The sequence below is a fragment of the Leptopilina boulardi genome, unplaced genomic scaffold, assembly GCF_019393585.1.
Source record: "Leptopilina boulardi isolate dan_hultmark-lab unplaced genomic scaffold, ZJU_Lbou_2.1 LbouV2_122, whole genome shotgun sequence".
In the NCBI taxonomy this organism is placed as follows: domain Eukaryota; kingdom Metazoa; phylum Arthropoda; class Insecta; order Hymenoptera; family Figitidae; genus Leptopilina; species Leptopilina boulardi.
In genome coordinates, this window is record NW_026137666.1 from 1,821,481 (window position 1) to 1,847,558 (window position 26,078).

At 30.6% G+C, this 26,078-nt stretch overlaps 1 protein-coding gene across 4 annotated transcripts in view; it reads left to right on the forward strand.

The window, feature by feature from the left end:
* LOC127286718 (breast cancer type 1 susceptibility protein homolog) overlaps positions 1–26,078 on the forward strand; it is a 167,545-nt gene that overhangs the window by 117,080 nt on the left and 24,387 nt on the right. For 2 of the 4 annotated variants that reach the window (XM_051313265.1, XM_051313285.1), the window contains 2 exons: positions 13,053–13,176; positions 24,580–24,841. In XM_051313265.1, the coding sequence (XP_051169222.1) occupies positions 13,053–13,176; positions 24,580–24,764 (309 nt within the window). In that variant the 3' untranslated portion in view covers positions 24,765–24,841. Of the gene's footprint in view, positions 1–13,052; positions 13,177–24,579; positions 24,842–26,078 lie in introns of those variants that run through there. The other 2 variants (XR_007843783.1, XM_051313271.1) reach the window with 1 other exon arrangement.

The following is a 26,078-nucleotide window of genomic DNA, read 5'->3' on the forward strand; positions in this document are numbered from 1 at the left end:
CACTCTGATTTTCATCTTCTTTAGGCACATTTTTTATTCTCTGTTTACCTCCTTCACTTTGTTTAATACGCCTTTTATATTGTTTTTTATTAATAAATCGACCGTTATATCTTAAAACTTTTTCCATTTTTGGCATTTTTTGTATACTTTTGGGGTTAGGTTTCGCATTTGACGTACACGATCGCGCTTCCGCAAGCTGCGTGAAGTTGTGAGCGACTACAGTAGGAGAGTAAACGAGAGAGTGAGTGTTTACCCTAAGATGAATAAAGATAACGAAAGTGATACTCACGATAGCCAACACTACACAATAAGTTTCAATAAATACAGCGTTTTCAAGTCGACTATAGACAAACCTCACTTTTCGTAAAAAATATTTGAACAATAAATTCATATTTCTACACATTTGTATGCAAGTATATACTAAAATATAATTTAAAAAAATTAATTCTCGTGTGTTTCATTTCATTAAATACAACTAAATGCAGTATTTCTATTAAAGTAATTTTTTTTCATGGTTGGTATGAGAGGAAATTCATATGCTAAGGCTCATATCGTTCATATGCTCCCTCGTTCCCACCTATCCCTCAAATGATATACACAGCTTCATTAATAAAAAATTATTAAATAAAATGTATAAAGTATAATTGTGAAGAGTTTAAAATTATTATTTTAAATTAAATTTCAAGTAAGGTTTGGTGGAACCAAAATTAACGGTAAAAATATCATTATCCTAAATATTTTTGAATTACGCAAAAAATTATAAAGTGTCCCAAGTTATATTTTAATTACACATATCAATACACAACATCCTAAAGATTGTACATTCTAAACGTCAAGTCCTCAGATATTTTTTCATAAAAGATATTAATCACAAACATCAAAAACTGTCCGAAGTTATCAGTCTAACAGTGAATGCTACTCGTATTGCGAGCAGATTAATTTTCTATGACAACAAATATGATACTAGGACAAACTTTTGAAAAAACGGCGTATACCTTTGTAAAGATGTATTTAACCTTTACGTTTCATATTCTCGAGTCAGATGGTAGGAATCGTTAATTTATTATATGTGACGTGCCGCGAAGAAAGAGACTAAAGAAGTAAACGAATTATAGGATTTGTTTTGTAAAGGAATTTTTAATTTAACAAAATAAATAATATTAAAATAAAAACAGAATTTAAATCTATAAATAAAAAATGTTAATAACAAAAATAATTATTAACTATAATAATTTGCCCATTCATTCATTCCGTCCGCATCCCTGCTGATTTTTTGGTGACAGAGAGAAGAATAAGTAATGGAGAGAGAAAGATATTTCTTTGTTTTGCAAATGAGGATTTGCTTGACCTGTAATCTGTTAAAGAGGATTAATCAATAACTTTGAGGACCCATGTAATAATTTATTTCTCCCTTAATCACGTGGAAAAGCTATAAAAGTCTAAAACTGAATAGGTAACGCATATGTTTCTTTCTTACACCAAGGAATATAACATAAGTACTTCTTCGTTTAACATTGCATTTCTCTAATCTACACAATTCAAATTGACATAAGAATATCTTCGTCTAAAATCTTAATCTAGATAGAGAAATGCAATATTAAACGGAAAAGTTCTTATGTTATATTCCTTCATGTAAGAAAGAGACCTGAATTGCCTATTCAGTTTTTGACTTTCATCTTTAATTTTCCATGTGATAATAAGGAGAAAGAAATTATTACCTTTGTCCTCAGAGTTAATCCTCATTAACAAAGGTTCTATTGTCCACGGGTTGGTGTTTTTTGATGTAATTGTTCTGGGGTTGTAATGCAGGTATGTATGGTCGATTTCGCGTGAGATTACCGTCGACCCTTTAAAATCGGACAAACATATTTTTTTTGTTCTGTAGTGTAAAAAAAGAGATACGTTCTTTTTGACAAATTTTCGAGTTATAAATTTTCAAAATTTCAGTTTTTTCAATGTAGACCTTTTTTTAATGGCTGATACATATGTGAGGCATTTAATGTGTAATATCCTGAGTTAAAAAATTGATTTCTCAAAAAAAGTGAAACTTAGGGAAATTGTTATCCTACCTGATAGTAAAATATACTAAAAAAATTTTTGACTTTTTTGAAATTTTGGGGGAGATGGAGGGGGTCAATTTTATTAGTTTTCCCAGACACCGCCTACTATTTAAATTTTTTCTGTCTATAAATGCAATAAAAATAATTTTGACAGGTATGTTTTTTGAAGGCTTTTTCATGCTTTTTCCAATGGTGAATTTCGTTTTTTAAAATTATTGAATTTTGACCTTGATTTTCTATAATTAAACATAAATTTGCTATTTTCACTAAAATCGGTGCATTTTTATATATTCTTGCATATAGTTTGCATATGATAATTTGGTTACTACTTGCTTTCAACGTGAGTATTTATTTTACTACAAAATTTTTTTCAAAAATTCAAAATTTGATCTTTTTTTAAAAATCAAAAATATTTTTGACTTTTTTTTAAGTTCGGTCTTTTTTAAATTATTTTTTGAAAGCTAAAAATGTGTATTTTCACCACAAAAAAATATTGAGATGTCCTTTTTGGTTATTTTCGAGGTATTAATTAATTAATTAATGTTAATAAAAAATGAAAAGTTTCACAAATAAATAAAGTTATTGTAATCCTGAAGATACCAGTTGAAAGCTGACGTAATTCCGCATCCAATTGTTATAAACAATCGTACTGTTAGCCAATTGCTTATTAACAATCCACTAAACCAAAGTACTTCATATAAAGCTCGTTGGATGCGGAATTGTGTCTGTTAGGGATAGAATTTGATGGGAAAAGATTTTAGGTTTTTATAGGAAATCAATCATAAAACAAAAATTAGCTTTTCTTATTACAAATTCCGGTAGGCCAACAACATGCCCTTCGGATAAATTTAATTATAATGGTAGTGGATTCCTCCTACTACCATTCCATTATTCAGAACGTCGTTGAGATTCGTATTCTTATTGTACTCTTAATTTGATTAATCAGAAAAAAAGGTAATATGAGAATGGTTCAAATATAGAAATCACAATTTAAACTTCAAAGAAAAACATGTATTTTATAAAATAGAATAAAAATGGTTTTATTACATGTATCTAAACAATGTGTTTGATAGTGTGAATGTGTGTGTGGTGTAAATATAATGTATTAAAACTCACCAAAATCAAATCAATAATATTTAAATCAATAGTCCTCAATAATCAATCAATATTCCAATATTCAATAATCCTCAATTCAATAATCCTCAATTCAATAATCAATATTCAATAACTCAATATTCCAATACTCAATAATCCTCAATTCAATAATCAATATTCAATAACTCAATAAATGACAAATCAATATCCAACAGATCAACAAATAATTAAACTAATATTCAATAATCACAAATCAATCTTTCAATACTTCAATAAATCAATCCAACTAAAAGAATTTCTCTACTTAGAGAATTCTTTTACAATACACACTTTGATCAACCCCAAACTCCGGGTTGTAACACCGTCTTCACTTGAGACCTCAAACTCTCCAAACTTCTACTTTAACTGCACTCTAAACAACCCTGGTCTAAGGGGTTGTTCCACCCGTCTCACTCGGAGACTTCACTACTAAAGACCCCGTTTTCTCATCAACAATTGGTTTTATTAATTGACAAAAGAGTGGAAAAAATATAATGAAATTGTCTGTCGCTAAGTCGCTTCTTGCAACCTTGCAATTTCGGGGTAGTGGCGTGATCCACCTTCGAAGAGCCACTCCTTGTATTGAGCAATTGTATTGCTCAATTGTATATTGATTTATGAAATGATGGAACTTTATTTACGAAACTTTGTTAAAATGAAGTCTTTTATTCTATATTGAGGTTCGTTACCTTCTATTTCTTAATATTCTCGATATTTATTTAACAATACTAAAATGAGAACAGCTACTTGTTTCTTAATTTATTTATAAATTAATTTGAAAAATTGTGTTTGTGTTGTATGTTTGTGTTTTATATTATTTATAATTCCATCTGTAATTTATTATAAGTAGAAAAAGAATTTAAATCACTATGTGATTTAAATCTTACAATAATTAATTGAATTTAAGTATCTTTTATTTAAAATTGAAAATTTTTAAAAAGTTACGAAATTCGTTCGTAAGTGTCAACTTACATTTAGTAACGTCGGAATTACGATAACTTTATTTGTTTATAAAATATATAATATTAAGGTAAATAAAAAATGATATAGTTCATAAACAAATAAAGTTATCGTAATTCTGGCGTTACTAAATGAAAGTTGACATAATTCCGCATCCAATGAGCCCTACATGAAGTACATTGGATTAGTGGATTGTTAATAAACAATTGTCTAACATTACAATTGTTTATAAAAAATCCTCTAATTCAAAATAGTTCATATAAGGCTCGTTAGATGCTGAATTACATCAGATTTTAATTGGTAGCTTTAGGATTGCAATACCTTTATTTATTTGTGAAATATTTCATTTTTTATTAACATTAATTAATTAATTTCTCGAAAATAGCAAAAAAGGACACCACAAAATTTTTTGTGGTGAAAATACACATTTATAGCTTTAAAAAAAAGTAAATAAGATTGAGTTTAAAAAAAAGTCCAATATATTTTCGATTTACAAAAAAAGTGTCAAATTTTGAATTTGTGGAAAAATTTTTAACACCATTCGATAGAGCAGAAAAAAAACCTTTCCAAAACATATAGATCAAATTTTTTAATCTTTCTGTTTAAAAGTTACAAGTCTTCAAAAATTCACTGTTTAAATTTTTCAAAAAAATTCAAACCTCTCCCTCTCCTACATTTTTTAAAAAAACCTAACAATACTAATGGCAGAACCTACAAAAACGAAGCCCTTCTGAGCTGTATTACGTTATAAGCATAAAAAATTGGCGAAAAGAACTAAGTCACTTTGGCTCAAGGCTTGGTTTGGACTCAAGGTTTCGCTTCGACTCAAGGCTTGGCTTTGACTTAAGGTTTGGCTTCGGCTTAAGGCTCAGCTTCGACCCAAGGTTTGAGTTTGGCTCACTGCTTAGCTTGGGCTGAAGGCCTAGCTTCTACTCTAGGCTTGGCTGTAGCTCAAGGTTTGGGTTTACCTTAAGCTTGAATCCAAGCCTTGAGCCTAACCCATTCCTTGAGTGGAAGCCAAGCCTGGAGCCCAAGCCAAGCCTTGGGTCGAAGCCAAGCTTTGAGCCAAACACAAGCCTTGTGCCGAAGCCAAGCCTTGAGCCAAATCCAAGCCTTAAGTGCCGGGGGTGATGAGCTACAAAACTACAAAGTTTAAAAAAATTCGACCGAAAGACTTTTTCTCATATAGTTTTTGCGGGGTCCTTTATAATATTTCCTTCAAACTAATTACTGGGGGATTGTAGAGATCGCTGATTACTTTGAAGACAAAAGCAATAAAAGACAGTGTTTAGTTCTTACAATTAAATATCCAAAAATTAATATTGTTTTTCACTCTAAAAGAAAAGAGCTAAAATAAACAATTTGTTGGACGCCATTCCTTTCTTGGGACAATTCTTAAAATTTAAACAAAATAATATTCTATAAAATAAGTAGAACTAAATTTTAACAGAAGTAAAAATATGGATTAAAAAAAAACTAAACGATATAACAAAAATACACAAAATTCAATTATTACATTAAAAACCACAATTAATTTATGAAAAGTTGCTGCTAGCTTAGACCGAGAAGGGTAGGTTCGAGAAAATAACAATTCATATGTAAGATAAAATAATTGACAATTTATTAAAAGAAATCATTTAAAAAGGTATCACAAATATTTTACAAAATTTTAAATATCCCGGCATTCAACGACTATAGGTTTACCATAGAAGCCATTTCAAGTATAGTCTACATTAAAATTATCGCGACATAAAGTAACGCAACACTAAGAAAATTTCGCAATAAATATAACAAATAATATAGCAAAAATACAAAAAGAAATGTCGCTCTTCGGTAAATAATTTCTCAGGTCTAAATTAATTAACACGTGGTGATAGATAGATACCTATATATCTATACCTAGATACCCCCTCTAGATACCCACAATGGGTATCTAGGGGTTTTTGGGGTCGCTGATTACAAATCCGATGTCATTTTTTTGAAATCTAAAATGGCTGATTCAATATGGCGAACAAAAGTTCAAAAATTTTAAAAATTCATGAAATTATTAGTCAGGATTTTCAAATCTAAAGTTAGGTTTTAGAAATACAAAATGTTTTTTTGTTTATGGATTACAACGATTACAAATTTTATGCCGAAACTGTAATCATAGTGCTGTAAAAAGCAAGTTATTAAAGAGTAATAAAAAATGGACTGCAGTTTCTGCTACTATTATATTTTGTTCAAAGTAATGTTTATGCTCTGCCGTGGCGGCAGATTTTAGGGCATGAGTTAAGCCAGGATACAATTCATCGATTCTTTCGAGTATCTTCATATGAGAGATTCTTTTTCAATCGCCCCAGCCCAAAAAGTCAATGTTCTGGGATTGGCTTTATACTTTGGTAAATTGTTGTCCTATATGATAGTAATAAATCCCTAAAATATAAACTCATTAAAAAAATATTTGTAGAAAGTAGAGGGGGTTGAAGTTCTGACGTTAAGGGTAACATTGTCATTTTCAAATCCGTATAACTATAACAAAAGTTAATGGATTTTAATTTGTCTATAATAAATTTTAATGCATTTTTCATGTATTTTTCAAAAATGTATACAAAATTAAAACAAAAAAATTTGCACCCCTTTTTTTCAAAATCAACCCTTATTTTTCGATTTTCACCCTTTCGGGAATTTTTTTTTTATTTTTTTTATTTTTATTGGAAAGCTGAGGTTTTTTCCCATGAGCTATGTAAATGAAGGGTAGAATGACAAAAGGGGTCAAGCGCCAATTTATCGAAAATGAGGTTTTTGCATAAAAAAATCAAGAAAATTCATTTACACATTTCTGTAGAAGGATTTCCTTTTTTATTGCGTATTTTAATCAGTTTTTAATAAAAATTAAATTAATAAAATAGCCTCAAATTTACTTTATTGCAACCTGATTGAAAAACAAAAGAAAGTGGTGAGTCAATAATATTATCAAAATAAAAAAAAATATTATTTTTTTAGGTTTTATTTTAATATTTTATTTTAATTTTATTTTAATAATATTTTAATTAATAAAATTAATAATAATAATAATGTATTTTCAATTTTAAAATAATTTTGTTATTAATTTTTAAATATTTTTATGGTTATACTAAGTGAACAATTGAATTTAAAGTTGAAAGTATTGCTCAATTCCAAAGCAAGCAATTAATTCGTAATTTTCTTGAAAACAAACAATTTTTTAAAGGAATTTTTTTTCTATTCATTTCGTCGATTCCATAGAAAGAAACTAATTTTCCAGTTTTTCTTTTAACTGTATATTTTTTTATAATTAATGCTTAAAGAAAATGTGCGCAGTTGATATAACCTCAAGGAACCACAGTTTTTTTTAATTTTATCGTTAATATGTAGGTTTATTTCAACAAATTGTTGTTTATTTATTAAAACATACTAATATATCGAAATGGTTTTCTCAGTTTTTTTTAAAATGACCTGCAAAATTTTTAAAAATGTTTTTTTTACTTCCTGTAAAAACAGTGAATTGGCGCTTGACCCCTTTTGTCATTCTACCCTTCAAATATGAAAATGGGACAACAATAATTTTGTGAGAAACAGAATATTAAAGTAGGCGGTGCCTACCTAAATCCTCGAAGATGATCTTCAGGTATACCCGTTATCGGCACCGCCTACTTTAATATTCTGCTTCTCACAAAATTATTGTTGTCCCATTTTCATATTTACATAGCTCATGGGAAAAAACCACAGCTTTCCAATGAAAATAAAAAAAAAATACCCGAAGGGGTGAAAATCGAAAAATAAGGGTTGATTTTGAAAAAAAGGGGTCAAAAATTTTTTTTTTAAATTTCGTATACATTTTTGAAAAGTACGTGAAAAATGCATTAAAATTCATTATGGATAAATTAAAATCCATTAACTTTTGTCATAGTTATACGGATTTGAAAATGACAATATTACCCTTAACGACAAAACTTCAACCCCCTCTACTTTCTACAAATATTTTTTTAATGAGTTTATATTTTAGGGATTTATTACTATCATATAGGACAACAATTTACCAAAGTATGAAGCCAATCCCAGAACATTGACTTTTTGGGCTGGGGCGATTGAAAAAGAATCTCTCATATATGTGGTTTCATGTACTGCCAGCTAGGTTGCTTAAAGTTACTGTCAACGTCGTCTTCAGTCCAGGATAAATGCAATTCGTCTGGTTGCCGATATTCTTCCAGCAGACGTTCCAGTTCGTTGATACGCGACAACAGTGTGCCGTTTTCTGCCTCCTTTTCAGTTATACAGTTTGAAGCCTCTCGTACAAGATCAGAGAATTGTTCTTCTCTCTTTTTGCACTTCTCTAGCTGGTCAGCAGCTGATTAATACATGGCAAAGAGGTCCAAGTATCCACGAAACAGCCAGATCTACAAATCAAAATCATAATTAGTACATAGAAAACGTTTAATATCTTTGATATGGAATTTACCCATTGGTTTAAGGAACAAATTACATCAGAGGCAACAGATATGTATCTTTCACAGTAAGTGAATTAAGGACTCGAAATCACTTTGCGAAGGTTTCAATAACTTTGTCTGTTAACATTTGCTCAAGTTCTGAAATAGTGGCTTCTAGGACCTTCGGGGAAACTATATAACATCGCTGTTTGACTGACGTATTATCACCAACATCTATTACATGCATTGTTAACTCCGTAAGGCCGGGTTTATCAGGGATCTCTGGCAGATTTTCTTATAAGGAATTTCTCTAATCTTTCTCTTTGCGAGGTATTGAGTTCCATTAATCCAGCAGTTTTCCCAAACCAGCTCTCTTGATTCGAAATGATAGACTTTCTTAGGTTTACTTTTGTAGCTCCAGGTACGGGTTGTAAAGTCAGCTTGAATTTTATAATATTTAAGGAAATCTAATCCAAGGACCAAAGGTTCTATTAGGTAAAGGCCTGAGCAGAATAGAAACGGAATCGTAATCGCAAACGCAACCGGAATAATGAGTTAGAAAAGGATAGACATATTGTTTGTCCTTCTCCAACTTGTAATAAATCTTTATGTTATTAAAAAGAAAAAATAGTATAATTAAAATTTGTGCCGAATAACATTTATTATATTTCAAAATTTGAAAAATCTCCGTCCATACATACAATACACTTTCAAAACTTTATTCGGACTATATAATTTAATTATTATAATTAATATCTGATCAGATACGTTGATTTAAATATATACACGTACAGGTCGTTCAGAATAAAAAGAAAAGTCTTTGTCGAATTACTGCTACTAACATAAAAGGTGTGGTCAAACACCGCAATTATAATATCAATATCAAATCTTGCGAATAATAAAAAATACGGTATTATTTCCGTTTATTTACAATCGAAAATACTGGCGTTTTGCATAGCTACTCTTAAGAGGATCGTATTTCAGTGGACCGCTTTGCTGTCCACCACGTTATTTAGAGTATAGCTTTCTTATCACAGGGATATTTCTCGCTCTCAAGTACTCGCTGCGTTGATCACAAACAGGAACGGTGAAGTCGTCAAGTTAAGAACAAAATCAATTAATTCGGTCGTTCACCGACACGAAAGTTTGCTTCACTATGCTCAGCGTATTATGCACAGATTGCTACGATAATACAATAAAAAACAATATTACATTCAATATAAGATTCTTTGTCTCAATTTTTACAACAAAAGGGCAAATACTCACCCCAATTGGGCGTTGTGAATACTTATTGAAAATCCATGCGTCGTATTGTGCGATTAAATCAGTGTGGTCAAAGAGCTCGAACACATCGTGCGTGCGATAGGTGATCTAATCGCCGACTGCGAATTTTCAATGCCGATCGGGCGAATGGATTCGGGCAAATGTATATTCGGGCAAATGTGCATTCGGGCGGTTGTTTTCGGGCGAATGGGCGTACATTCGCCCGAATACAACCGCCCGAATGTACATTCGCCCGAATACCGTTTGCCCGAAAATCAATAACCCGAATACACTTGCCCGAATCCAATCGCCCGAATACTATTACGCCCGAAAAAATATATGTCAGAAAAACGCACAAAAAATTGGTGTGTGAATTTATTTTTGTAACATAGGTATTATGACAATTGAATATTGCATGCCAAGTTTTCCAAAAAATCTAAAACTTTGTTTTCTTCTTTATAAATGTTGTACTCCTCCGTTATAGTACACAAACGGCGCTGCAGCGATACCCATTTCTTTCGTGGTGCAGCTTTTACTGACCGACCCAGACTCAGTTCAACGAGACAAGTTTCCGTATCCTGTTGTTCTTTTTGAATCTCTTTCAAAAAAGAATACAAATCTGGATGATCTTTGTTGACTAGCATTCGGAAACGGTTGTGCCAACCCTCGCTAACATTGTTGGTTCGATGTAGGCCTTGAAGGGTAGCTTCATGTTGGTTCCACATTTCGATCGGATAGCGAGGAAGTACAGCGCGGCGTCGACCACGAGCTGGTCGCCCGCGAATATAATTGTCTTCAAAGTAATCGAGAACATCCTGCAAGGATTCTGAAACCACACCTGATAGTTCATCGAAGGCATCCATTACATCACATACGGGAACAAACGCGAGACTCAAAATCATATGAGTGTGTTTTCGAATAGTTTCATCGTTTGGATCGTTGTAAGCAACCTGCAAACCTTCATTCTGTATTTTTCGGTACATCGACTGTCCAAGGTGAAAAAAGCATCCAGTTAATGGGATATCAGGAAACACTGATCGGCATGCATTAATAATGGCTAATTCAAAGTCAGTCAGAATTCTTTGTGGTCTACAATGATGGATTCCGTACGTTGCAGCCGTAGAATCAATCGCTTTAAAAACAGCCTCATATTGATGTGTTTCTTTTGAAGATAAGAGAGCAAACACGAAAGGGAAAGGAATTACAACCGGTTCATTTCCTCTATCACTGGGCTTTGAAACTTTCTCGATAACAGTGAAGAGTTGAGTAAAAATTGAAGGTGTCACTTTGAAGGTACCGTCAACGTACCAGGTATCGCTATTGGCAAGACGTTCAAAATTATTGCGTGTACCGAAAACCAAAACACGACCCTCACCGAAACTCTCTTCGTCACGGGAATCATAAATGAGAAAGCGTTCGTTTGACAATGTTTTCTGAAAACGTGCAGGCAGTTCATCAATGTCCTCTAAACTTTTTGGATTTGGAGGCAGTTCGAGTCTCCTTTCTCTCCTCATAGATTTTTTCATGTTCTCGCGCTCAGGAAGTTTTGCCAAAACACTGGGCCTTACATTTCCAAGGGCGTTGCGTAAAATCTGTCAACGATAAAACAAAATGTAAAAAAAAAGCAAAAAGAATTAAAAAATTTTAAATCTAATTTCGAAATTCACCTGTGCCGGAGGGCATTCAGGATGCTCCTCAGCAGTTCTTTTTAAGTTAACCTTAATTATTTCCGCTTCCGCTTCATCTTGATTCGGAGGGTGTGAATGCACAGATTTCGTGGGGCCTTTCACAACAATTATTTCAGATGCACTTTGAATTGTGATTGCACGGGCTTTACATTCTCCTCGACGTACCTTTTGGCAGTCCCAGTAAAATTTTTCATTTTTTGAAGCTTTGGAACGAACGTAAATAAAACCCTCCAATAATAATTTGTTTCCAACAATTCGAGGCTGCTCAAGATTTAGATCCATAATTTACACTATGAATGTCACGACACTAGATAATTTTAAATGAGTCAATAATTAAAAAACTTTACTTGAAAATTTTGAATCAGTTAAATGACTTTTCTTTGAAAACTTTGACGTTAGATAAACAAGTGAATCTCATTTGTTTTTCATACTTCATACTTAACATATATATATGAAAATTTTATTTAAATTTAAAAATTAAATTAAATTTAAAATTTTATTCGGGCAAATGTACTTTCGGGCAAATATTTTCGGGGAAAGCCGATCGGGCGAATGGATTCGGGCAAATGTGCATTCGGGCGTATGAATTCGGGCGGTTGTTTTCGGGCGAATGGGCGTATACCCGACGCATGACACCCAATTTCCTACTTCTCGAAATTTCTTATTCACACACATTCCACACAGACACATTCTACTACAAGACATTACTCATAGAGATTATACAAGTAAATCGCTACAAACTCATTATTCCGGTTACGATTCCGGTTACGTTTCTATTCTGCTCAGGCCCTTATTTAAAACGCGTACTTTGAAAGGTTTCTATTTTCCGCTAAGTTAAACGGGCAATATGATTTCTTTCGACACTGTTAATGACTCCTTGTTTGCTACTTGAACTGTACCGACCTTTTCTGTGATTGGGAGGTTTAATTCCTTTAACATCTCTAAACATAGAGGGCCTATAAATGATCTTGACGTTCTACAATCTATCAACGCTTTTATTGCGTGATCATTCACAAGAACAGTGATATATACCAGAGGTTCAGTACATGTAGGTGTTGAAGAAGGATAATTTAAATCTGCTAAATTGAAACAAGTGTGACGAAACTGTGCAGGCGCATTGACTAGTCTCAAACAGCTGAACAAGAATCGGGAAACTTCTCTCCATTTGAAGTTGGCTTGGCAATTTACATATAGAGAAATTCAAATAAATAAACAGACATTTCGACCATGACCTGAGAAATTGTGTCAACAAAAACCAAATTTTTGTTTATAAAAATTGTGCCATGTCACAGTTTACGACATTTTTATGTTGATTAAAAGTTTATTCTTTTTGTTTCTGTACTATCAAAATCAGTTTTTATTGTCTATTTTAAATATAATGAGGACTTGAGCATCATTGCTTTGTAATAAGAATTGATCCTCTTTTTGTTTATTTTTACTTTAGAATTTTAAACAGCCTATAATAATAATATTAATTTATTTCCCGTGAAATTGTAATCTTAATCTTTTTATTTTTGCAGGATTTACTTACTCATATGGGAGCTAAAATTTTGCAAGGAATGGAAGATTTTATTGATAGTAATTATAAAAATAAGAGGAAAATTATTATTTTGCAAGCTGATCATTGGACTGATAATGTTATAAGTACGTATTAAATTTTACTTGTACGTACAAAAAAGTATTGGTTAAAAAGAGGTTTCATAGGTAAACTTACTAGGTTTTTGTCGCGGTTTTAACCTTCCACGTAGCACAATATCTTGCTGTAAGCTTACCTTGAGCCTTCCTTAAGGGGGAAAACTTTTTTTTCTTTTAAAATTAGTTTACTATCTGTAGAATATGATCCTACATTACTAATCTATAATAAGATGTATGAATGTCTACAGTATACATAAGTTTAGCACTTAAACTGATACCAAAAGCAGTCAACGATGAGCACGAGATCTCTCTATTCTTTCGGTTTCTTGTCAATATCATTTTATTAATTGTCATTTGCAAGCACCATAAGCAAGTAATAGTAAATCTTGGTTTTAGTGCAATAGTTATTTTCGGATACATAACGTCTTCAAGGCAATATGTATAACACTACTGTTTTGTATCGAAAACTTTAAACGTAGCTTATATTGCATACTTTGAGGTATGCTTTATTTCAATTCAATAAACTTTACCACTTTTTGGAAAGAAAATCTTGAAAAAACATGCATTTACACGAGTTTCCCCTCTTACTGAAAATTCCCACATGATATCCCGTATAAGATCACTTATGGTTTTTCATATGAGATACTACATAAGATCTCATGGTGAGGTTAAGGTACGTTGCAAATGTCCTCTTTGCAACAAGCTTATATTGTAAGCTGCTGTAATCTTCCACCGTAAGTTTGCGCTAACGATAAGCTTACAAGTAAGTTTCAGGTGAATTTCTTTAAAGTCTAAAAAGTATTTTAAAAAACTGGTGGAACGTCATCTTTATATCGTATCGCAAAAGCACCTACAGGTAAGTCGTGAAGATGAGAAACAAGGAAGTCAATGAGGTTTATTTAACGCAGAAGCACCTACAGTCAAGTGTATTTAATAAGAAGTACCTCAACTGAATATAGGCCCCTCGTCTTTATCTCACTCTCATCGCACTGACGACTCTTAATGAAAACCTTAACTACACCTAAAAAGTTTTTCTATGCGTGTTTGCTGTGTTAGATGTACGATAGGGCACTTATAAAAATATACGTATCGAATATTTTTCAAAGAACTACAACATATCACAAGATGACCGAAATCCGTGAGGTACACCTGAGTAGTGTTCCTTGTGAACTCCTTTTGTTCCAACAAATTTTAAGCCCATTTTGGAAAATCAGTAATTAACCTTTCTCTCAAAATGTGCTTTCTCATCTGCTTCTGTTGTTAAAGTAATACAAAAGTAAATTGCTGAACTTGATAAGATGACCCATGTGTATGTGTTAAACAACTTGTCTACTTGAGATATGATCATCAGAGAAGTGCGAGTTTTCATGTCCAAAGCTTTTACGTCCTTTTCTGATTCCATGTCGTGATATTTGATACTATCGTTTGATTTTATTCAGCTGTATGTTTTAGTGCTCATCCCGAATGCCGATAGCGAAATTATAAAATGATAGATTTCTTTGTATTTATGAGATTTCGGTTTGAGTCGAGACAAAACGTCGACACTGAAAATTGGTGAGTGCGTCTTCACTCAATATACGCAGAGCGAACACCATCAGTCTACATCGTTACATGATACTTTCTTTTCACATTTACCTGTTGAACTAGCACTTAATAATTGTGTGTGATTTTAACAGGATGAAAATTTGTCACTGAGTTTAACCATTTGAGTAAAACACAAAAGAGTTGTAAATGTTAATAAATATTATGAGAAGAAATTCACAATTAATATGAGGTAGTTCTTTATGAAAATAAGCACTAAGAAAAATGATAATTACACTTTTGAGGTAATCATGTGGTGTAATGACTGTGAGATTATTAATTGATATGCTATATTAAAAATTAGATCATAATATTTTTATTAAAATACCATCTCTTATTAAAAGGGCTGAAAATATTTGTACTTTCCATAAGTGTCTAAACAAAAAATTCAAAAATGGGGATGAGATTTTTCATAGAAGTATAGTTGATAACATTAACTGAATATTTTGCATAAATATTCGTACTTGAAGTGAAGAGATATATTTTTCAGATAGTAATTCATCTAACTGTAGGTACTAAAACTTTTTGGCACTATATTCTATCTTAGTTGAAATTTTAAATAATCAAATTTAACAACACAGATCTCAAGGCACAAGAATAAAAAAATATTAGAGTGTCTATATGTGTGAGGAAATATTCAACCTAAAAGTTTAAGCAAATATTTCACAGCAAAATTTCAGGCAATATTAACTGAGACAAAATATTGAATCAACATTGCAACATTAAGAGGAAGCACCACCTTTATTTTGAGTCCTTTAAATTTCAATGATCGCATGAAGTTATATGGCGGTCTTTAAGTGCAAGAAATAATTCAATTTTTATAAAAATTGGTATTAGAGGGTTTCTGAGGTCCATGATTTCGAATTTCATATTATGTTTAAAAAAAATGACGGATCAAATATGGTTTGGATATGTTGATTTGATATATAAAAAATGGGACAAGTGCGACTTTTTCTCGTCGAAGTTGAGAAAACATATTTACCGACAGATCTCTATTTACAATAAACAAATAATTTTTTAATTAATTTTTTTAAATGTTTTTATCATTTTATCGTATTTGGAAGACCCAAATACGTAAGTATACCAATTTTCCATTAATTTCACTAAGATTTGTACGAGCAGTGACGATTTATGTTTTGAAAATTAATTAAATTCGAGAATAAAAAATTTGCAGTTTTTTTCCATTATTATTAAAAATAATAATCCTACAAAAAAATTTCATTAACAGAGCAACGGGCTCGAGCGCAAATCGAGTTACACGATCCGGCTCCTCAAATATTAATTTCATTTAGTATACGGGGTAAGCTTCCTGTAGCTTACTTAATGAAAAAACAGTTGATCGGATTGGGCTGTAACTTGCACATAGTTTATTATGTATTGTTAAGTTTTTTCAAAAACTGTCGGGGAGAAAGGAGGTTGAATTTTTTTGAAAAATTTAAACAGTGAATTTTTGAAGACTTGTAACTTTTAAACAGAAAGATGAAAAAAATTTGTCCTATATGTTTTCGAAAGGTTTTTTTCTTCTTTTTCAAATGGTGCAAAATAATTTTCAAAAAAATTTAAATTTTGACCCTTTTTTTGAAAATTAAACTTTTTTTCGAATTTTTTTTTATTTATTTTTTTTGTAAGCTAAAAATGTGCATTTTCACGACAAAAAATATTGAGATGTCCTTTTTTGTTATTTTCGAGATATTAATTAATTAATCAATTAATGTTAATAGAAAATGAAATATTTCGCCAATAAATAAAGTTATTGCAATTCTGAAGCTACCAATTGAAAGCTGACGTAATTCCGCATCCAACGAGCTCTATATGAACTATTTTGGATTAAAGGAATTTTTATAAACAATTGCAATGTTAAACAATTGTTTATTAACAATCCACTAATCTAGAGTACTTTATATAAGGCTCGTTGGATGCGAAATTATATCAACTTTCATTTAGTAACGTCAGAATTACGATACCTTTATTCGTTTATAAAATATATCATTCTTTATTAACCTTAATAGTCAATTAATTAACTGATATCTCGAAAATAACAAAAAAATCGGACAAGTGCGAGTTACACTCGCACTGAAATCGAGGGTTCCGTACACGAAACGAACTTTTTTTATATAAATACAAATATTTAATAAATATAAGTAAATAAAATTTAAAATTATTTGAATTAAAAATTAATTGAAGGGTAGAATGACAAAAGGGGTCAAGCGCCAATTCACTGTTTTTACAGGAAGTAAAAAAAACATTTTTAAAAATTTTGCAGGTCATTTAAAAAAAAACTGAGAAAACCGTTTCGATATATTAGTATGTTTTAATAAATAAACAACAATTTGTTGAAATAAACCTACATATTAACGATAAAATTAAAAAAAACTGTGGTTCCTTGAGGTTATATCAACTGCGCACATTTTCTTTAAACATTAATTATAAAAAAAATATACAGTTTAAAGAAAAACTGGAAATTTAGTTTCTTTCTATGGAATCGACGAAAAGAATAGAAAAAAAAATTCCTTTAAAAAATTGTTTGTTTTCAAGAAAATTAAGAATTAATTGCTTGCTTTGGAATTGAGCAATACTTTCATCTTTAAATTCAATTGTTCACTTAGTATAACCATAAAAATATTTAAAAATTAATAACAAAATGATTTTAAAATTGTTTAAAATTGAAAATACATTATTATTATTATTAATTTTATTAATTAAAATATTATTAAAATAAAATTAAAATAAAATATTAAAATAAAACCTAAAAAAATAATATTTTTTTTTATTTTGATAATATTATTGACTCACCACTTTCTTTTGTTTTTCAATCAGGTTGCAATAAAGTAAATTTGAGGCTATTTTATTAATTTAATTTTTATTAAAAACTGATTTAAATACGCAATAAAAAAGGAAATCCTTCTACAGAAATGTGTAAATGAATTTTCTTGATTTTTTTATGCAAAAACCTCATTTTCGATAAATTGGCGCTTGACCCCTTTTGTCATTCTACCCTTCAATTAAAAAATTAATTAAAAAAAAATTAGAATTAAAAATAAAAATTAAATTAATTAATTTAAATTAAAATTGTTAAAATTAATTTATTTTATTTTTAATTATTTAATTATTTAATTTAATTTAAATTTATTTTTTAAATTTATATTTAGTAATATAAATTGTTCCTTTTCGTAGCACTTACATTATTTGATATACAAAAGTTATATTTCTTAAACATATGTATTTAAACCAAATAAGTTCGTTTCGTGTACGGACTCTTCGATATCAGTGCGAGTGTAACTCGCACTTGTCCGATTTTATTTTCAATTAAAAAAACATTTTTTTGAATGTGAAAAAAATATCGAATTAAAGAAGAAAAAATAGGATAAAGAGAAAAATAAATTAGAAAAAATTAAATAGAACAGAGAAACGAATAAAAAACTTATAGGAAAAATCCACTTTTTTCAAAAAATTTTCTTCTTTGAAAAAAACTTAATTAAAACAACTTCTTTTCATGTTTGTTAAATTATTTCTATAATCTTCACATAAAAATACGTGAAAATGAATAAATATGAAGCCCTTTAAATAAAATTTTCTTCGTTATTGGGAGAAAATTAATATTTTTTTCTAAAATTATCAGTTTTTTCTTGACAATACCAGAAAAATCAACTCCAATTGTCTTGTTATATTTTTTTGTAATCTACACTTAAAAATATGTAAAAATGTATACATTTGAATCACTTTAGAAAAAAAAATTTTGACTTGACAACGCTATGAAAATCAACTCCAATCATGCTCGCTATATTTTTTTTGTAATCTACACGTGAAAATATATAAATTTGAATCCCTTTAAATAAAATTTTCTTCGTTTTTGTTGGAAAAATACATTTTTTCTCTAAAATTATTATTTTTCTTTAAAAATTTGATAAAAATTGATTATCAACTCCAATCGTGCTCACATTCTTTACCCTGTAATTTTCACGCAAAAAATACATTTATACAACAAATATAAACAGTCTGGGTTGAATATTGTGTGCGCTAGGGAGTTTAAACCATTTTTTTTGAAATTTTTGATTTTACCTTGACAACGCTATGTAAATCGATCCGAATCAAGTTCGTTATATTTTTTCTGTAATTTTCACTTAAAAATACGTAAGTGTACCAAATTTGAACTCTTTATGTCAAAAGATGAGGTTCGCTATATGTTTCTGTAATCTACACGCGAAAATGCATATGTTTCTTGTAGAGAATAAAATTCTACATCTTTTTTCTTCAATAAAAATTTTTCTATTTTTTTTCCTTTTCAAAATAATCAGAAAAAACTGCATTTTAAGAAATCAGTTTTTTTATTTTCGAGATATTAATTAATTAATTAATTAATGTTAACAAAAAATTAAATATTTTATAAACAAATAAAGTTATCGTAATTCTGACGTTACTAAATGAATGTTGATATAATTCCGCATCCAACGAGTCTTATATGAAGTACTTTACTGCCGTGTGATATAAGAACTTGGTTAACTGACATTTATGTCGAAGCGAAAAAATAGGGAAAAACTGTTTGCTTTCAGAAAACTAATAAGAATTAAAAAATTATTAAATTTAACTTCACATACTTGGTATAATGATGGTGCTCTATTTAATTATGAAATAAAAAATTAATTATTTAAACAAATTATATGAAATAATGCACTTGTGTGTTTTTCCGAATGCAAATATGAAGTAAAAAGTTTGGGAAAGTCCTTTGCGTAGTGTCCACGAAATAGGTACGCGAGCTCGGTCTGCTGATTTCATGGAAGAACTTAGCTAACTGCAGTGACGTCATGTGGTAAGGGGACAGTTGCAACAGTTCTATAATACGTTTTACGAATTCACAAATCATTTTAAAAGTACATGAACACTGCAAATAAATTTTAACCAAATAAGAACTAATTAGACAATGTTAATTTTGAATAATGATAATAATAATATACGTTTAAACTACTGAAATGAAATGAACAATCTTTATTAATAAGTTTAAAAACATTAAAAAAAATCGTCTGAGTTAATTTTACTTACAATTTTCTTCGTTTTTTATTTCTCAATTTCAACTTGATACACTTTTCATTCCGCTAAACATAACCTCTGAGTTGAAGTTTTGACAGAAGCAAGGGAAACAGCAGCTTACTGCCTACGACCCGAGGACAATCCGAGTTTAGCCGAATTGCAGTTAAGTAGTCGTTCGGCTCTGACTCGACTCAATTTTTGATGGAAGAACTTAGCTAATTGCAAGCGCTGCAAATGTGAGGTTTTTATTTCAAATCCAACGCTCAGACTCGACTACTTATTTGATACAAAAAACACACAACTGCCTTTGACTAAGTTTTTCCTTCAAATCTTATATTCGAGCTCGCAGCCTCATTTGTTTTTTGGGCTACGCAAAGTACTTTCCTTAACTTTTTATCAAATATTCTTTCATTTTCTGGAGTTTTTAAGATTTTTAATAACTATTTTTTATAAACAATAATTTGCAAAAATTATTTAAACTATAACTATTAGACGCAGCTTTTTCTTACGAGTTCATTGATACCAAAAACTCATTTTTCGTCAAAATGTCAGTTAACTAAGTTTTTATATCACACGGCAGTTTAGATTAGTGGATTGTTAATAATCAATTGTTTAACATTGCAATTGTTTATAAAAATTCCTGTAATACCTAACAATACTTCGTGGTTTAAGTACTTACCGCTAGGGCTAAACTATGTGCAAGTCACACCCCGATCCAATCAACTTTTTTTTTACTTAGTACGCTACAGGAATTTTACCCCATACAAATATAATTGAAAAAGTTAAAAAATTTATTTATTTCGTTAAAGGTAAGGACAATATCGATTAACATTTATCTACTTATTTCCTACCAATATAAAAATGACAAACACGACTATTCGCTGTCGCTCGACTCCTTGTTTTCGTTATCACTAAATTGATCTTTTTTGTCGTCAATTGCTATATGTAATAGGGTGAAAATTTCTCAAATGGGCCACCTAAAACTGACTTTTCAAATTTAAAATATTTTTTCCATAATCTATTGCAGGAAGCCGAATTAAAAACATTCCTGAAATGCGTTTTTAAAATAATTAATTTTTTAATTATTTATTAACAATTGAATATTTTGTTACCTTTCCACTATAATGATCTGACTTTTAATCTGCCAAAGAATTTGCTCGCCGGATGGAGTCCGGGTACATATTTTACTTATAGTTCTAAGTTTTCTCAGTAGATGTCGTGAGGCGACATCTATATTTTTTATTTAATTTACTGGTGTAGGATTTTTATGATCTCGTAAGGAAAGGTTAAGTTTAGTGAAATAACATAATTTAAACCTTCGTAAGAAAATATATTTTAACAATAAAACATAGAAATAAAGAATACACAAACATAATGATAAAATAAAGAATAATAAAAAAAGAAGATATACAATGCAAATAAAATTATAAAAATGACTCGATACAATACTAGAAATTATTAAAATAAAAATAAGAAAAGAATTACTAGCCTAGCTAGTTAATGCGCTCGCTCGATCGGTGCTCCAGTCTCACTCGGAGCAGTTCTGTAAATAAAAGAAGTACGGAATGTATAACATGAGAATACGCGCCACGAAGACGTTAGTCAGGATGACTCGTTACTATTTGCGTGGGGTATACTCTAGAAGATGACTCCTCTATTTAGATCGTGGAGCATCGTCTTGGTCAAGAGAGAAGCACTTCAACTTGACAAGGACGGTCTTGTGTATGTGTGTGCGTATTCTAGTGTTAAGTGTACCTGATGCATCAGTCTTCTACGGAAGCGCTATAAGAAGTCTGGTTTACCCTGGTCTCTCACAGAAGCACCTATAAGGTGAACAGGAATATTCAGGGCCAGGATGTAGAAAGCGGGCGAAGGGTGTTAGAAAGAGAGAGTTCGCCATCGGTTGGCCCGAGAAGCACCTCGAGGCCGGTTGTCGGCGAACTGTCGAGTCAGAATCGTGCAGGCAGGTATACTGAACGGGCGAGGCGAGAGAGCCTAGGCGCGCGCGACAAGTGTGCGCGTTCGTTACTCTCTACTCAGCTGGCTGCGAGAGACCTTACTAGAGTATATCTATATATGATACAATATGAAATTTGAATTTAATTCTGCGCGGAGAATTTTATGAATTAAAAAATACTTCCTTTACACCACTAAATTTGCAATTACTCTGCTGCTTGATAGTGAAATTTAATAAAATTTGGAAAAAATTCTCCTAACTAAAAATATGGTTTCTAAAATTTTTTTCAAAAAACGAATATTCATTTAATTATTTTGCAAGTAACAAAATTAGTATCACTAGAGAAACTTTTTCATTGGAATGTAAAATTTTTTCTAGTCATACTAATTCTTTGAATTAATTCTTTTTTTTAATGAGAAAATTTTACGTTGGAATGTAAAATTTTCTCTAGTAATACTAATTCTTTTTATTAATTAATTAATTTTTTTTAATGAGTGATACTAATACTGTTACTTGCAAAATAATTCAATAAATATTCGTTTTTTAAAAAAATTCTCAGAAACCAGTTTTAATGAAAAGTTATATGATTGTTAAATAATAATATAAAGAAAAAATTTGATATTCAAGAATTCTAGTCAATAATTCGATAACAGCGAACAGGCTCCGACGCGTAGTATCGCGCCGTGCGCCGCAGATGTGGCTGTTCCAGCGCTTTATCGTCGTTCTTCAAATTCGCGTAATTCACTCACCTTTTAAAGGTACTAAATTTTTTTTTTTAAATTAATGTTGAGAATGTGTAGATTAATGTCGTTTTTGAAATTTTTTCCTAAACATATGAGAAATAGTTTCAATATTAATTTGTTTATTAAATAAACAATTTTTTTACATAAACAATAAATGATAATTGAAATTTTTATTGCATTTCAAAGAGACATAATTTTTCTATGTACTCACCAAATTTCATTAACAAGCAACAGAGTAATTGCAAATTTAGTGGAAAGGTAACAAAATATTCAATTGTTACACGGAGAGAACTCTCTTACTAATATTGCACGACGGGTTGTTACTATTTTTCCAACAGAATATGTTTTGGAAATATCGCTTGAGACTGGAGTGATTTTTTCACGAATTTATGAGTTTATAGCAAAACGGTGCTGTGTGAAATATTAGTATAAGTCCACATACTAATTCTACAACAAGTGTATGTAACAAACGCTCCAGAAACATGACGAAAATGCACAACGCCATTCTTTGCTGCATTTGCTCGAAATCCATGAAAAATCAGCATGGATTTCTTGCAAATCGAGCTGAAACGTAACGCGCAGGCGTCGTGAATTTCGTCAATGAAAGAAATCGAAACGCATAGGAATAGAAATTCGTCGCGCACGCGCGTTACGTTTTTCCTCGATTTGCAAGAAATCCATGCTGATTTTTCATGGATTTCGAGCAAATGCAGCACACAGAGGTGTGGAGCGTTTGTAGCAACAGTTGAGTGGAGAATTTGTACGTGACTTTTATTATTCGCGCACTGAAACTAGTGTTGCACTTAACGCATGAATCTGACCTAAATTAACAAGGCGCTTCTGTTACGAAAAGCGAATGGCACCTACTTGTGCGTTATTAGTAACAGAGTTCTCTCCGTGTAATAAATAATTAAATAATTAATTTTTTTAAAAATGCATTTCAGGAATGTTTTTAATTCGGCTTCCTGCAATAGATTATAAAAAAAAGTATTTTAATTTTGAAAAGTCAGTTTTAGGTGGCCCAGTTGAGAAATTTTCACCCAATAAAGAAAGTGCTTCTGTTGACAATTTTTTGCTCTTTCTTTCCGCGTTGACATTGCTGACAGCAGAAATGACGGGATCGGACTCAACAAAGAGACGTAAATAAATATCTTCCATCGTTTTTTTTCGACTACATTTTCGTGCAAAGTCTCTCCGGGTTTTCTTATTGCAACTTTCTTGTGCCTCTTCAGACATTTGTCCTATAGGCAGCAAAAAATGTTTTATTATGTTATGACCATGGATTAAAATTTTGTGTACCGAACTTAGCATGTAATACCAAGGATATTACAGTACAAATTGACGGGCTGTCTTTAAAGCGTATTCTTCGAATTTTGTAACGTTAACATTGAGGCCTCATGAAATTGTTTGCAAAATGACATGGAACTGTTGAATCAAATTTTCGTCAATGCCGGTAATTTGGTCAGAAATTGAAGCATTTTGAAAAAAACGCCGAGCTGTGTTTCCGTCATTTGTACTGCCAAATCCTGGTTTCGACTGATCCACCAAAAGGCCTAACTTGATGGGGAACTCTTTTTGGATTTCTTTTTTCCTAATTTCAAAGATTTCTTTCACCTTTCCACGAGCTTGCCATTTTTTCACATTCAATTTGTATGAGAGGTGTAAGAGACATTCAAAGAATCGTATCCAAGCATGTAAAGTAGAAATGCCAAACTAAGTAATTCTCTTCGATTTCTTTTGTTAAAAGTTTATCGATATCGTTTAATTGTTTGGAAGTACATCTACACAGATAATACCTTTGAGCGGATGAAATATCAGTGATGGAGTTACAAATTTTCTATACCTTGTCGCCTTGGATTAACTCCGCAGAGTAACGTCTTTGTCCTTCAGCTCGGAGACTCATTTGTGTTGCAAAACTAAATTTCTTGCAGTTGAATTTTTCCCAAATTTCTTCTGTTCTTCTTCGCTTAAATGTAATTTAAAGGATTAAAATAAAGGTGGGGCCTCCCCTTAAAATATGTTAGTTTTTGCAGATTTTGTGGATGTTGATATTACATTTAAAATTTATTGTTTGTAAATATTAATTATATAATCATTATATTTTAGGGGGATGGTTTCACAAAACCAAAGCTGTGCCAGTTGAACAAGAGTGGTTAGTTGAATGCATAAGTCAGTATAAAATAATTTCATTGTTTGATTACCTACAAGCGATATCAATAGAAGAAGCTTCTACAGTTGGTTTCCCAGAAGAGCTTTTAAGAGAGGAATCTGATTACGGATTTGAAGACTGAGTCTATATTATTTTCAAAACTCTAACTTAAGTTTATTATAAATAAAACAATTGCAGAATTAAAAGTTTGCTTATGAACATTTGATTTATTATTTTATAACAATAATAAAGGGTGGTGATGGTCGTCCAGCTTAAAAAGTTAGATAGAAACCTAGACTAAACCTGATAACCACACAAAATCCATCTGTTGTTTTGAATGATCATCTTTCAGAATTGCATACATCTTTATACTTCTCTGTAATGTAAAAATATATCACGTAGTTTTTTTTATTTAAAAAATACTGTATATAGTTTTAGTGCGCATAGAATGAAAACAATGCGCTGTTGACTCTCGATTACTTTAACGTTCCACGGAATAAATATTTCTTGAATTAGCTTCTGTCAACTTTTAAGCATTTTATATTATTTCTGATTTCAATGTGATGAAAAAGATATGAATTTTTAATATTTTGAAAGAATATTTATTTTTTAAAAAAAATTACATAATCTATATTAATTTTGTTCATCAGTTTCGGCCTTCTTATATGATACCATATTAACAATATCAAACATTCAAGAATCGTAAATCTATTCTTTTCTTTGTGGCGTAATACGTTACTGAAATTAAATTGTGATATTTCTAAATAGTCTTTCATGAGTTTAAATATTTAAATATGGGACATTCCACGTCAACACGGACAGAGCCCTAAACAAAAATTGCTTTGATGGATTTAAACGTTCCAGCGCTGAAAAGATTTCTACATTCATGTACTTTAAGGTGCCATGGGGCGTTTTTCAAAAAATTTTATTTTTGATGCCAATAGAGCTGTCAAAAGTCAAAAATTTCAAAATGCTTTTATGAATTAAAATCTAAAAACGAGGTAAATAATTCTGAAACTCATTCTCTAACAGTTTTTAGGGTCGCTGATTATGAATCTAAAGTTTTTTTCAAACATTCAAAAAGGCGGATCAAATATAGCAGAAAAAAATTCAAAAAAGTATGAAGAATTGTTTTTTGCAGGAACCATATTATTCGACATTTTTTGAGGTCGAAGATGACGAAACTGAAGTTATTTTTTTTAAATTCAAAATTCCGGATCCTAAATGGAGGACGAAAATTTTTAAAATTCATCCGTTTCGTTTAAAATTTCATACTTGGGGGTTTTTGGGGTTTCTGAAAACGTATCTGATGTCAGTTTTCAAAATTTGAAAATGTCGAATTCAATATTATTGTATACAAAATTTCGTAAATTTCATTCGATTCGGTTAAAACTTGTTACTTTAGAGTTTTTGGGGTCACTGACGACGAATGTGATGCCAGTTTTTAGAAATTCAA